The sequence below is a fragment of the Cynara cardunculus genome (genome assembly GCF_001531365.2).
Source record: "Cynara cardunculus var. scolymus isolate 2C chromosome LG 10, CcrdV1, whole genome shotgun sequence".
NCBI classification, from domain to species: Eukaryota; Viridiplantae; Streptophyta; class Magnoliopsida; order Asterales; family Asteraceae; genus Cynara; species Cynara cardunculus.
Window position 1 is genome coordinate 1074440 of NC_037537.1, and position 15390 is coordinate 1089829.

General features: G+C 33.6%; 1 protein-coding gene across 1 annotated transcript; it reads left to right on the top strand.

Moving 5' to 3' along the window:
* Positions 1 to 3032: 3032 nt before the first annotated feature.
* LOC112520407 (G-type lectin S-receptor-like serine/threonine-protein kinase B120) lies at positions 3033 to 7791 on the top strand. Its single transcript, XM_025128790.1, has 8 exons — positions 3033 to 4450; positions 4540 to 4650; positions 4879 to 5102; positions 5458 to 5668; positions 6119 to 6356; positions 6486 to 6633; positions 7155 to 7459; positions 7558 to 7791. Exons 1-8 carry the CDS (start codon positions 3106 to 3108, stop codon positions 7562 to 7564), a joined length of 2589 nt encoding a protein of 862 aa, XP_024984558.1. The 5' UTR covers positions 3033 to 3105; the 3' UTR covers positions 7565 to 7791.
* The last annotated feature ends 7599 nt before the right edge of the window (positions 7792 to 15390 follow it).

Consider the following 15390-nt stretch of genomic DNA (forward strand, 5'->3'; position numbering starts at 1 on the left):
ATTCTGATGCATAATAATCCAAACATTTGTTTCCATTTTTCAAAAGTCAACTTTACCTGTTTTTGACTTTTTTAGAATTAAGTTGACCAACATTTATTTTCCATAAAATATGCAAGGAAAAATAAATAATGATGTGATATTGTTTCTACTTTTGATATTCAATTTAAATTAATTAAAAAATAAATAATTTTTTTTTTCTTGTTTACGTTTTTATCGAAAGTCTAGAATATTGTTTTTCGCGTGTTATGTATACTGTCTATCACATAAAACCCGTTGTTTGTAAAGATCGTAAAGACGAAAATGACCTTAAAAGTAACAGTTCATTCTTAACCGTGTTTTACTTGATTTCTTTATTTTTTTAAAGCAACAATTTAAAGTAGCTCGTTTATAGAGGAATCTTTCTTTATTTGTTCAAAGCATCTCGATTTGAATATGATAAAATTAGGTCGTTTTAAATGTATTTCTGTTTTCATATGACATTTTAGGTCTTTTATATATATATATATATATATATATATATAGGGGCCTAATCAAATGAGAACTAATTAGTTTGTGGTAACTGTGAGAACCAATATTAACCACAAATAATTAGGAAATTTATAATTTTGGTAATTTTGAATTAAAATTTTAATGAAAGGACATTTTAGGTATTTTCTCTCCTCTCTTCTCTCTCCGTCCTCCGGCCACCGTCCTCCGATGATACCACTGTGATACCTATAAATATTGACTCTGTTAAACAGAAGACACAGTGTGATACCTAAAAATATTGACTCTATTAAACAAAAGACACAGTGTGATACCCAAGCATATATAAGATGCATTGTGATACACTGTGTTACATCACCGATCGACCACACAAATAACCCAAGTGTGATACCCAAGCACACATATATGATGCATTGTGATACCATTGTGGTATCACTGGAGGACGGTGACCGGAAGATGGTGGCCGGAGGACTGGGAGAGAAGAGAGGAGAGAGGAAAGTTTTTAAATACCTAAAATGTCCTTGCATTAAAATTTTAATTCAAAATTATAAATTTCCTAATATATCTATTGATTTGTGGTTGGGATTGGATATCACGGTTACCACAAACTAATTACTTCTCATTTGATTAGGCCCNCCTATATATATATATATATATATATATATATATATATATATATATAGGAATCTTGCGTACTGTGAATGAGGTACCTCCAAAAAAATAATAGTATTTTGTTACCATTATAGAGTGCTAACACATGTTCAAAACGGCCGTGTTGGCATTGACTTAGGATGTTATGCCAAACGTAAGATATGAACATAAACCAAAAGGCCTTTGATCTAGTGGTATGTGCGTCTTTGGCCTCTTAGGATGTCAGTGGTTCAAACCTCACCACACGTGAGGAGGATGTATGAGTTTATTTGTTCTATTTGTTGTATATAAATATTATATACTTCAAAAACAAAGAGAAGATATGAACTCATACATCTTTGTGGAGTAGCACATAGAGAAAGGATTTGATATAACTGTATAAGCACTTTTATACTGATAATACAGTGGCGATTGATATAGGGCTTATTTAATTATAAGCTCGAGATTTATAGCGTGTTTTCTTATAAGATATTAACGAGAATAAAACTTTTGAAAATTATACAAATAATTAAACACGAATATGAATATTTAAAACCATAAAACGTCCACCATACATTATAATATAAATAACTTCAACTCCATATAATATAAAAAATAATCAAGAAGACGTTTTCAAGTTGTCTTTTATATAAAAGAACAATAGAAAGAATCGTTATAACCCACGAACCGTATATTATTCCGTAAATGGTATAGTTAACAAGTCTCGGGTATCGTTAATAACAAAGAAAGTGACTCGTTAGTGAATCGGTAGAAGTTGGATTTATTTTGCAACAATATGTCGGAATTGTGTTATTTTTATAAAATGGTGTAAAATTGAGGGGCTCCTTTAGCAATTCTCTATAAATGGAGTAGACAATGGTCAAAAATTTGTCAACTCCACTCCAGTCTTCAAGTATCTGGCGGTTTTGATAGCTGAATATTTTATTCATTTTTATTTATAATTTTCTCACAATATAATTCATATATAAAATAATGTAATACAAAGTTTATGTGTGTGAATATATATATTTGATTGTATAGACTTGTGATCATGTGAGATTAAGAGTTTTTTTTGTAAGACTCGTAAAACCAATTCTTAACTTTTGGATCAGATCTACAATCTGAACATTCATAATTACAAAATTGCCACCGTACAACTTTAAACCATAAGATCATTAGTTTATAAAGGTAATAATGAACATAAATTGGTCTTACGGGTCTCATAAAAAATCTTTGGTCTCACGTGAACCCAAACCTCATTGTGTGTGTGTATATATATATATATATATATATATGATATATAGATTTGTCGTCATAAGTCACGTCTTGAAAAACGTTATGACCTTACTGTGACTTTTAAGGTTTAAACTTAGCATTTTTCTTTATTAACCATAAACCATGGTTGTCTGGACCAGTAACAGTCAGAAAAATCCCAGTGGCATTGAACTAAACCTTGTCATCACACCATTTAGAACCTTGATATTCACATACCGATTGATTATCAATTAAATGGTTCCTCTTGTTTGTTCAAAATTACTAATTTTGTCATCCTGCTTTCGAAATTACGGTTTTCATGCACGTGATTAACAATAGAAATTATAGTAAGAAGCGTAAGATTAGATCTGAACCCTTAATCACTTTTAATCTTTTATCCCTTCATGAATTGATTAATCCAGTAAATCTCGGATTAATTCTTCCCTTTCTTATCATAATTTTTTTTATCTAGAACCCGACCGTTGATTTGTATACCTAATAAATGTTGTTTATATGTTGCATTTCCATGGCCAGGTAGATTTTTTTGTAGATAAAGATTCTTAATTGGTGGTATTTTGGTGGGGTGGGTTGATGATGTTTGGAGTCAATTATTCCAAGCATTACCCCACCATTCAAATTCATGGAGCTTAAATGAATCATGGAGGTTTAACTTTCAAATCTTCCATTTTTGCTCTATTTTGCTTTTAATTCATGTTATATGATTTCCATATTTAGATGAATTTCTGCAAGCTTTTCTTGATTTGGGAGATGGGTTTTACTCATAAAGCCCTAACAACTCTTCATCTTGTTTCCTTCATCCTTCTTCTTCATTTTCTCCCTGTGTTTCCCCAAATAATCAGCAGAATCGATGAAGGTCAGTCGATTAGAGATGGCGAAACCCTTGTTTCCGCTGGACGAGTTTTCGAGCTTGGTTTCTTCAGCCCTGAGAATTCAAGTCTCAGATACGTTGGAATTTGGTATTACAGAATTCAGAATCAGAGCCGAACAGTCGTTTGGGTTGCCAACAGAAATGCTCCAATTTCCGGCGATTCTGGTGTTTTTAACATCGGAATCAATGGTAGCTTGATTATTTCCGATGGGAGTGGTGATGTTTATTGGTCAAGTAGTAACTCTGTTGTTACAAGTAATCTAACAGTGATGCTCATGGACACCGGAAATCTGGCTCTGTCGACGGTTGAGAACGCCGGTGATGATTCAAACGCTATATGGCGGAGTTGCGATAATCCGACCGATACTTATTTACCAAATCTGAGAGTTTATTTGAACATCAGTCGTGGAGATAGTCATCGATTTGTATCATGGAAAAACCCTAATGATCCTGCAAATGGGAATTACTCCATGGGGGTTGATCCTCGAGGTTCACCTCAGGTGGTGGTTTGGAACGACCAATCACGGCGGCGGCTATGGAGATCCGGCCACTGGAATTATCAAATATTCGTCGGAATTCCACAGATGAGATCTCTACTTCTGTTTGGTTTTAGATTAGTTCCTGTAGATAATGATCTCATGTATTTCATCTTCAATAATCCAAACACAACTGTTTACATGCGATTCTTGATCCAATGGAATGGACTTGTTCAACAATTAACTTGGAATGATGAAACCTCCCAATGGAGTGTTATGTTATCGCAACCTTCAACCGGTTGCGAAGAATATAACAAATGCGGGAATTTCGGCATCTGTAGAACGATTAGCGTTCCTAATATTTGTACTTGTATGGAAGGATTCGATCCAAATCCCGATTCTAGAGATCAATGGAATCGCGGAAACTGGTCTGGTGGGTGTGTTAGAAGAACTCCATTGGAATGCAATTCTAATGGTACTTCTAATGATGGATTCTGGCAGAGAACCGGTGTTAAACTGCCGGATTTTGCCGACCGATTGGTGGTTGGAAGCAGCGGTGATTGCGAAGATGGATGCTTGAGCAATTGTTCGTGTAATGCATATGCGTATGTTTCTGGTGTCGGGTGTTTGATTTGGGGGGGTGATCTGGTTGACGTTGAGCAATTCGAAGAAGGCGGTGAAACACTTTTTATTCGTCTTGCGGATTCGGATTTGGGTTAGTTTTATATTTTTAGAAATATGTTTTTCGATTCCGATTTCGTTATTTTATGAATTATGCTGATACGAAGCGTACTCCGATTCCAGGAAGTACGAAAAAGGTATCTAGAACTGTAGCGATTGCAGTACCAGTCACCGGAGTTGTTGTTCTCGGCATAATCGTGTGGTTGCTATGGAGGTATCGGCAAAGACTTAAAGGTGAAACCTTCTCGAAAACTATATAATTGTTCGATATGGTTTCTATTCGGGACCGTAAAAAGATTGAAACAGCGTTGACTGCTAACGGGTTCTTTTAGAAAGAGATTTAAAGGGGTTCTACATAAATACCCTGCTCAAAAAATTTCTAAATTTCGTTTCCTACGACTACAATACATATGTAAATATTTTTCAGCATTCTGATTTCGTGTTATTTACTATGATCTCTAGAGTGTCGAAATCCATGTGGAAAAGCGACGAATCCGCCACCAGTTTTTGAGGCGTCAAATGGCCAAGAAACTTCGGTGGAGACCTCGGGGCCGCCAGATTATGAAGGGAAAGCGTACGAAGGGCCGTCGTTGCCTTTGTACAGTTCTAGTTCGCTAGAAATGGCTACGGATGGATATGCAAACAAGAACAAGCTCGGGCAAGGTGGTTTTGGCCCCGTGCACAAGGTTAGCTTTTCGTATAAGGCCATGTTTGGCAACAATAAGCTAGCTTATTTTTTGAGCTTATTAAAAAGCCCGCTTTGTTAGCTTAAGCTAACTTTTTGAGAAATACTTCAACTTACGATTCAGTAAGATCCATACGTTTTTTCCAGCTTTTTTCCAATTACGCCCCTTGTGTTTTTCCAATAAATTTTTCAAAACATGTCCTTTTAGGTCATTTTACATTGTCATCTAACTTATGTTTATTATCTAGCTTTTCTGCCATCGGCTAGTTTATCCGCCAACAACTAGCTTATCAGTGAATTCCGAGAAGTTTTTATTAAATAGGAAACTAGTGACTTAAATTGTTCGGCTTTTTCAGGGAATTCTTCCTGGAGGGCAAGAGATCGCTGTAAAACGGCTTTCAAAATCATCGGGACAAGGATTAGGGGAATTCAAGAACGAGATGATTCTGATTGCGAAATTGCAGCACCGAAATCTTGTTAGATTGTTGGGGTATTGCATTGAAGGAGAAGAAAGAATGCTAGTTTACGAATACATGCCTAACAAAAGCCTCGATTCGTTTCTTTTTGGTACGTTACACTCCCCACACACTACAACAAAATCGAGTTTATAGGTTACCAAAAATGTCCGAATTATCCTAACAGACTACTTTATAGGACCAAACACTTGTGTATCATATTGCAAAAGTGTTACAATAAGTTTATAGGATGTTTTTGGGCGTCTTTAACAAGTATTTTAGGACACTCTTGACATAAAGCATCCTATTTGAAAAAATATCCTATAAAACGATAATACGTTACTTTATATTAAAAACGTTCAAAAGTATTCTATGAACTTATTGTAACACTTTATTAGGACACAACAGTCTGGTCCTATAAAATTGTCAACGCAGGACACTTGAAACATTTTTGGTGTCTTATAAACCGAATTTTCTTGTAGTGCCGTTTCAAGTATAAACATGCAATTAAAGATTCTGAAACTTTCTATTTTGGGAATTTTTTTTGTGTATGTAACGGAAGACCCGAAAAGGAAAGCTGAACTGGATTGGAAAACACGATTCAAGATCATCGAAGGGATTGCAAGAGGATTACTTTATCTCCATCGGGATTCTCGGCTTCGGATCATTCATCGTGATCTGAAAGTAAGCAATATTTTGCTCGATGAAGAGATGAACCCCAAGATTTCTGATTTCGGGATGGCTAGAATCTTTGGAGGGAACCAGAATGAAGCGAATACAAATCGAGTTGTAGGAACTTAGTAAGTTCTTCGGCTTTTTATTTACTTTATTTGTCCCAAAATAAAGTAGGAAAGTGGACACTTATTTTAGGACAAACTGTGTCTTATTTATGTACGGTTTCTAATCGTATTCTTATTCAATTCTTGTAGTGGTTATATGTCTCCTGAGTATGCAATGGAAGGTCTGTTTTCGGTGAAATCTGATGTTTATAGTTTTGGGGTTCTGCTTCTCGAGATCATTAGCGGCCAGAGGAATAATAGTTTTCGGTCTGCAGATTCTACGAATCTAATTCGACATGTAAGTTCGCTCTTTCCATCCCAATTATGATTTCAGGAAAGACCGCGTTCATAGATTACTCGTTTCCAACCAGAAATGTGTTTGGTTCGAGTCACGGCACTACAACAAAATGGGTCTTTTTAGGTGTCCTAATTGAGTGCTTAATAAGGCTTTAGGTTTATCGGACCAATAGTTGTGCGTTCTATCGGAAGACGTTAGAGTAAGTTGTTAGGACGAAGATAGGCGACCTAGATGCCTTAACCGGACAAAGAAATATATCATCGTATTAGTCGTTTACGACACTTCTGAAAAGGGTCGTATTAAAAAGGTAGACGGTTTACTTTTTGTGTTCTGTTAGGTTGTCTAACTTCGTTTTAACAACTTATCTTAACGCCTTTCGATAGAACACACCATTATTAGTCTTATAAACTTAAAGTCTCGTTAAGTACTTTGCTAGGACACCCAAAAAGACCAATGTTGTTCTAGCGTGAAACCGTGTTTTTGTGAAAATGTACTTAAGACGACATTCGTAATAATTTCAGGCATGGAAGTTATGGAAGGAAGGGAAAGGCGAGGAACTGATCGATCCATTGATTTTAGATTCGTGCAATAAGAACGAAGCGTTGCAATGCATCCACGTTGCGATGCTGTGTGTGCAGTCGTCAGCCATTCAAAGGCCAACCATGTCGTCGGTGGTGTTCATGTTGGAGGGCGAGAACACGAGCCTTCCGCAACCGAATGAAATGGATATGACGTCACTGAGCTCCGTAGAAATGGACTTGATCATGGAAGGTCGGGAAATCAACATTTCTTCGAACGATGTTACGATTACCGAAGTGGGCGGGAGGTAATGATCGAAAGCGAAAACGGGTTTTGTGTTTCTTGATGTACCAATATCAGAGAAATCGGATTTCTGATGTTTTTCGGTTTCTTGTTTTCTTGAAGGCCGTGAGTCATGGTGCACTAGGAAGAGTCTCGAACAGGTGACTTAACGCTTTCAGTCGGTCGTTTGTCGTACATATATCAAATACGTATAACTTCATGATGTTGGTTTCGATACGATGTAAAGAAATATTTTTGTAAATCTAGAAATTAGAAAGAAATCATTCAAATTTTGTATGAAATAGTTGTGTCATGTGATTTGACGGAATTCATAATTGCCACCAGAAAGGTGTGATTATCGACCATTCAGCAACTTGAAGCAATCTTAATGTTAAAATCTTACATTAACATCCAAAAGTGCATCAATTTAAGCTGCTTTGTCTGACTATTAACTTTAGGGTTCTGTAAAATTAGTTCAGTGTGTGCAAGCAGATCCGAGCATCCACAGTTACAAATCATTGTCAAGATGTACTAACCGAAAAAATGTCAATTTAAATGAATTTCTAAGTTCAACTTTTTCGATATTGGTACAAATACTGTACCAACATGTACTAACCGAAAAAATGGGTATCAATTTATTTGGTTGCTACATGGTATAAAATTTTGCATACCAATTATAATTGGTTGATACATGGTATATAAAGAAAAACACGATACGTACCATGTTCACACCTAAATGTTTCATTGAATAAGTTATTTAGGGTGTTTGAGATTGCTTGTAAAAACAACTTATTGACTTATTTCTGCGTGACACCGGTAATAAGCACTTTTGTGTGTTTGGATAAACAGCTTATACCTGTGTCAAACCGGTAATAAGGAGTTTTTGAAGAAGTTAAACCATTCTAACTTATAATAAGTTGATAAAAACTTTTATATAAAAATATAAGTTGTTTTCAAATAAATAATCTCAAACACCCCTTTAAATTGAGTTTTAAGTTTTGATGGATTCAAAAGTTAGATGGAGGTTTTGGACCTTATGGCCCAACAAGGTCCGATTCAAAATTCAAACAACACACAAAAGGTTTTATAAGAAACTTTCTATCAGTTTTCGTATTTCTATTAATCTCGACTCTTGAATACGAATTTTGAACGTATTATCTTATCGAATTTCCATCGGACTGCTCGTAAGAAGACGGTTGGAGCTCACACCAGACACCCAGATGTACGAACTATTGATTTTGGCCATCTGGTTTCTTACTAAGATAGTTAATTCGTATTATGCTACCTTTCAGTTTTTCATTCCAGCTAGTTGCCCCAATATACTGCAAGTCTTTACTCGAGTCACTGAGGATGGGGAGGGAGGGATTCCAACATGACTGCAGTTCTGACTTGAGAATGTATTTTTGAGATTCTTAACAATTACAGGGAAAAGTTATATTAATACTACTGAAATTGATCAACAAATGATCAGATGTCAAACAATAATGCAGAAATGTAAATAGTTAAGTGATAGAGATAAAAAAGCAAAAGATATAGAGAGTTTCATCAACTTTATTAATTCAATCTTCATAGAAATCTTCTGTTTTGACTGTCAAAAAGACGGTACAGAAATTTGTATTTAAACGTGTTTATCAATTAGTTTTAAAGATTTCAGATATGAAGCTTAAAAAACATGTACATATATAATAAGTTATAATTTGAACTTTTATGTATTAACTACAAAGGTGGTGTCTGATTGGTTTGAGCTTGACTCCAAACGTCAAAACTGCCTGGAGGTCTCAGATTCAAATCCAAGGAGGAATAAAAATCCTCTTGTGGCCACGGAGGTTGAAATGCAGTGACTTGGGGCTACCTGCAAAACAGATGGTCATCATGGGATTAGGCGGGTTGGATTTCCACGTAAATAAAAAAATTATATATAAATAAATAGTATATAATAAGTTGTTTTTAAGTTTTTTTTTTATAAAATACTTAAAAATATAATAAAGATGACTATCATGTTAAAGTAACTAGTTATGTACCCGCTGCAACGTTTATAACAAAAGTCAGTATTTTAACTGAAGTTAATAGAAAAAACATAATAAACATTAATAGGTTAGACTCAAACTATGAAATTTTACTAACGTTAGGGACAAATTTATAATAAATAAAGTTGAAGGACGATTTTCAGTACAATAAACAAACATCAAGGACCAAAAATGTATGTTACTCGTCAACGACCATATAAATACATTTCATCCTTATTTTGTTTGTAACCCAAATTCTAGTGTATATTTTTTGTTTAATTTATCTATACTATATTATAAAGCATTTAATAAAAATTCTTAAAATCATTTTTTATGCATGAAATACTGTATATTGATGCATATTACTTAAAATTCAAGATTACAAGTAAATTATACATAAGTACAACTTATTAAAACTTCATGTTTGAATTCGCGTAACTAACTGCGGATAAACATAACCAATTAGAGGATAAACATCTCATTTTAAAATCTAAAAAATATAAAATATAATTAGGATAATTATCGAGTTCTAACAAAATAATTAATTATTATCTTTATAAGAATATTATATTATTAAACCAAATATAAATTACTTTGTTATTAAACATAAATTAAATTATAATAAAAAATTTGAATTAAAAAATTACATAAGAAAATATGAATTTTAAATAGTTAATTTGATACTAATATCGACATATTTTTGTCAAATTTTTATGATATTTTTCAAATTTATATTTTATTCAAAAATAAAAACATTATTGCTTATTCAGAATCACATAAGACCATATTATAACATCGATTGAGATAAAGAATAAAATGAAATATTAAAATCAAGATGTACCTCGCTACATTGCACGAGTATCCTTCTAGTACATTCTAGTACATGCATGATATTTTATATCATAGGTTTTGAATTTAATTTTAACTATTAGATTCTCTATACTTTTGTGTACAATATCAGTTCGATTTGATTTTCTTTTTGTTAATCATGGATGTCTGGATCAGTTTGTGCATCTTGACTAATCCCATGGAGTCTTGAAAAACCAGCCAGAAAAATCTCCAATGACCATGAGAAAACTCGAACCAGTGACCTATAAAGAGTATCCTTAAAGCCGAGTAAGCAATCAAAGTCGAATTTACCTATTGGTTCAAACCGGTGGTTCCAACGTAATGTATGATCTTGACTCATTTTTTAGGTTTATAATACGTATGAATCAATTTAGTCTTCCGTCTGTAAGTTTTCGATTTGTTTTTTTATGGTTATTATATGTCAACAAGTCAATTGCTAAAAACAATTCTACTGGTTTATTATAAATGGTCGTCAAAATCTTGTTACAGTCAATCTGTTGACGTGTAAAAGCCCATAACTCTTGACAAACACAAACGTTAAAGTAATTGTTTATAGCATTAGGTGAGCATGCCAAACACTTTTAAGTCCATTGAGACAAATACGCTTGTTTGTCTACATTATGCATGACATATTTGTTCCTATCTTATAACGTTGAAATCAGATTAACATATTTTATGCACGTGCATATTTTTCGTTAACATTTAACGATAATAATTGATATTACTGATCTGGATAACCTTCATTGGAAACAAATTGGAGAAACTATGTGAAGTTATTTGATAACCGTGAGGTTTTTGGCCAGCTTTTGCGCACTGGAGCATCCCCTGAGTGATCACGAATGGCGTAGAGTCATTACAAGTAAACCATTATGGCCACAATGGCTTTAGCAGCGCCTGGATTCGAACTTGTAGAAGATGAAATTTCCAGTACGTCCCTGAGTCTTAATCAATGCATCACAACCCAAGTCGTTGAAACTATGTGAAGTTGATGATACTTATTTGGAAGATGAAGAAAATATGTCTTTGATGCAACCAAAAGAGTTCTCGGGGGTGTTCATGTGAGAACCACAATCATTTGGGAACCAGAGAACTAATTTTATGATGCGTATTGATTGATTAAAAAAACACTATATCAATTTATATATATGAATATATATGGAATGGTTCAAACGAAAACACATTTATTTTACGAGAACGCAATTGTCAATCACATGGGATAACATATTCCATCACATATGATACACGTGTGATAATAAACCAGAGATGCGGACGACCATTGGTGCGACCTAGGTTGCGGGCCAAGTCACTCGTACACCACTAGATCCCCTTACGTGTATTATCACATGTGATAAGAGTGTTCTGATGTTATATTATAATCCATCAAATGTGATACTAAATCAGAATGTAGACGACCTTTGGCATGACCTAGGTCGGAAGGCACATCATCCTCACACCACCGAGTCTCCTCACGTATATTATCACATGTGATAAAAATGTGTTCTTGCATTTTCATAAAATGATAGTGTTCTCGTTTAACATCCACCTTATATATATATATATATATATATATATATGTATAGGCCTAATCAAATGAGAACTAAATAGTTTGTGGTAACTGTAAGGTATAATATGAGCCAATCATTTTAGATATTTAAAGTTATTTATTAAAATAAAACAAATGTTAAATTAGTAAATTGTGTTGATTATTCAATTTACTTTAATTAGTTTAATTATTTTAATATATGCATATATATACACACACACACACACATGGATACACAAGGACCAAATCCAGTGGCCTTCTCGGGTACCCACTACCACTCCGGTGACCTCTTCCGGTCATCTTGTCTGGCCAAAACGCCGTATCCGATTATTGACCACTAAATACCCACCTGCGACAGTGTTACCACAACTAGTATCACAGAGGTCTCAAAGGTTTACTTGATGTGTTTTGAGTATCACATTGTATGTATTTTGGGTATCACATGGTGTTCGTCGGAGGCTGGATGTAGGAGAGAGAGAGAGAGAGAGAGAGAGAGATAAAAAATTAAAAATACCTAAAATACCTAACATGCTCTTTAATTATAATTTTAAGTCAAATTACCAAAAATATTGGTTTCCTAATTTATTCATTGATTTTGGCTGTGATTGGATCTCACAGTTATCACAAACTAATCAGTTCTCCCTTGAATGAACCCCTATAAATATATATATATATATATATATATATATATATATTTTGATGAATATATATTTAATTGTATTTATATTCTATTAATAAGTATATTCAACAATTAATATAAACTAAAACAATTAGTTCTCTGGTTTTCAACATATTTGTGCTTCTCATTTTAATCGGGCTCGGAAGGAATATATTTGAACTTTGTGAACAAAAAAATAACGTGTTGTAATTTTGTGAACGGAAAATCCTTTTAGAAACAAATTACTGATTTTTTTTGTTTAAGACGTCTTCTTGTATACATAAAAATTACAACCTCACATTAAAACAACCTCATACACGACCTAAAATGACTCAACATAAAAGCATTCTAAAAGATGATAGATCTAAAGCAAAACGAGGCAATTAACAAAAAAAAAGATAATAAGATACTTTTCAAAAAACGTCATGTAAAAAAATCTAATAAGACAATTTTTTTTATGTAATCACTACTAAAAAGAAGGGTATAACCGACGGATTTTTCTGGCGGAATTTCCGTCGGAAATATTACCGACGGATTTCCGACGGATACCAAAAAAGTCAAAAAAAGTCAACTTTTATCCATATCCGCCACAGRTCCCCCACAAATCCCCCACTGAATTTTTTGGAAAAAAAATTAAAATTATTTAAAACTGTTTTTCAACGGATTTGTGACGGATTTTTTACTTATTCAAAACCATCACAAATCCGTCGGAAATCCGTCGCAAAATTTGTCTAATTTATTTAAATCAATTAATTAGTGTTAATTAAAAACAATTTCCGACGGATTTCCGATGGAATTTAATTTAAAAAAAAAAAATTAAATTCCGTCGGAAATCCGTCGGAAATAATAAAAAATGTTTTTTTATTTTTCTTTTTAAATTAAACCGTTTTATATATGTATATACATCTTGTTAGGAAAAAAAAATAAAAAACACATTTTTTAAAATTTCCGACGGATTTCCGACGGAATCTAATTTAAAAAAAAAAAGTTAAATTCCGTCGGAAATCCGTCGGAAATATTAAAAAATGTTTTATTTTTCTTTTTAAATTAAAGTTAAGGAAAAAAAATTAAATTCCGTCGGAAATCCGTCGGAAAAACCCGATTTTTTAGTAGTGATAAGATTAGTTAACTTTATCAATATAGTTTGTTAGATAGCCTAATATTGTCGTAACGACTTATTGTAACATAATTGTATATGATTCAGGGTTATTAGTTTTATAAAATTAAGGAGTATTAAGTTAATTTTTTTTATTAACCTGAATATCCAACCCGCTATATGGGCCGACTAATCTTATTGCGACCACCTGCTTTGCAGGTAGCCCGGAGTTACCGGATTTGAACCTTCATGGCCACAAGAGGATTTTATTCCTCTTTGGATTTAAACATGAAACCTTCAGACAACTTTGACTTTTGGAGCCAAACTCAAACCAAACAACCACCACCATTGTTGTTTGTATTAAGTAATTTATTAGGTCACTCAGGTGTAGTAATTTGTTAAAAATGATTGTAAAAAATGGTTATTTATGTCAATTTCAATGGAATACTACTTATATAATCTATAATTATTTTGATCAACCACAGGGTGGTGCCTGATTGGTTTGAGCTTGAGCTTCAAAGGTCAAAAGTGTCTGGAAGTCTCAGATTCAAATCCAATGAGGAATAAAAATCCTCATGTGATAAGTTCAAAGGTGGTGACTCCAGGCTCACATAACGGGTTGGATATCCAGGTTAATTAAAAAAGAATTATTTTGATCAATTATAATAACTTACGAACATATAAAAAAAATCTTGAAATACAATTTTTATTACAAGTCAAATGGATTAAAGCTCTACTATGTTACTTTTAAACAACCTACTACCCACCTGTTGATTATTTAATCGACACATTTATTTTTATATTATATGTTTTTTCCGACCTAAAATAATGTAAATAATAAGAAAAATACATAATTTTAAAAATATGTAATAAGCACTAAACATAAGCACTACTGGAAAAGTTACTTTGACCGATAGATTTTTCCATCAAAAAATTCTGAGAAGTTATCAGCAGATCCAAAAAAAAATTGATTTTTTTCCTGGATTTATTGACTTCTGCTAGAATTCCGCTGAAAAAAAATTTAAATTTTAAATCAATAAATTTACCGGTGAATTTTAATTAAATAAATAATTAATTAATATCCTTCGTGAACTTTTGTTAAATCCATCGGTAAACTAATATTTGGCGGGATTTAAAATTCTGTCGAAAAAGAGTAGGATATGTAATACATAGGGACGACCTCACACCAGAGGCCTGACTTTAACACAAGGAGATTAGACTCTTGGATGAGACTAAGGGGCTGTTTGTTTTTAAAAAAAACCTCTTAATACCCTCTGAAGTCTGAATCGGTCAGACCTTAGGGTATTAAGGGTGTTTGTTTGTTTTTTTTTTTTTTTTTTTTCCAATTAAGAGCTTAAAGGCTCTGAATACGTCTGAATTATTTAGAGGTAAAATAAACGTTGAAAACCTCTTATTTTGGGAATCACCTATCTGGTCTCTCTAACCTCTCCATCGCCGCTTCTCTCAAGCTCTAGATTGAATCGCATTCAAGCTCTCGATTGCTCTCTGACCGTAACCTCTCCATCGCTGCGTCTTCTACCTCTCGATCTCTCTCTCTCTCAAGCTCTCGCCGACCGTCTTCTACCTCTCGATCTCTCTCTCAAGCTCTCGCCTACCGTCTTGTACCTCTCCATCGCTCGATTTAAGGTATSCATCTCGATCTCTCAAGCTCTCTATCTCTCGATTTTCTTTCTCTTGCTTGGTTAATTTCTGTTTTGCCCTCTTCTCTCAAGTTTAGGGTTTACCTCCTATAAGGGTTTTTGTATGTGAACCCCACGGTTTACCTCCTATAAGGGGTTTTTTT

Excerpts from the sequence above, each read along its gene's own strand:
- LOC112520407 (XM_025128790.1), top strand. The coding sequence starts at position 3,106 with ATGAATTTCTGCAAGCTTTTCTTGATTTGGGAGATGGGTTTTACTCAT. Across the intron at positions 5,669-6,118 it reads CCTCGATTCGTTTCTTTTTG|ACCCGAAAAGGAAAGCTGAA; the intron begins GTACGTTACACT and ends ATGTAACGGAAG. Across the intron at positions 6,634-7,154 it reads CTACGAATCTAATTCGACAT|GCATGGAAGTTATGGAAGGA; the intron begins GTAAGTTCGCTC and ends TAATAATTTCAG.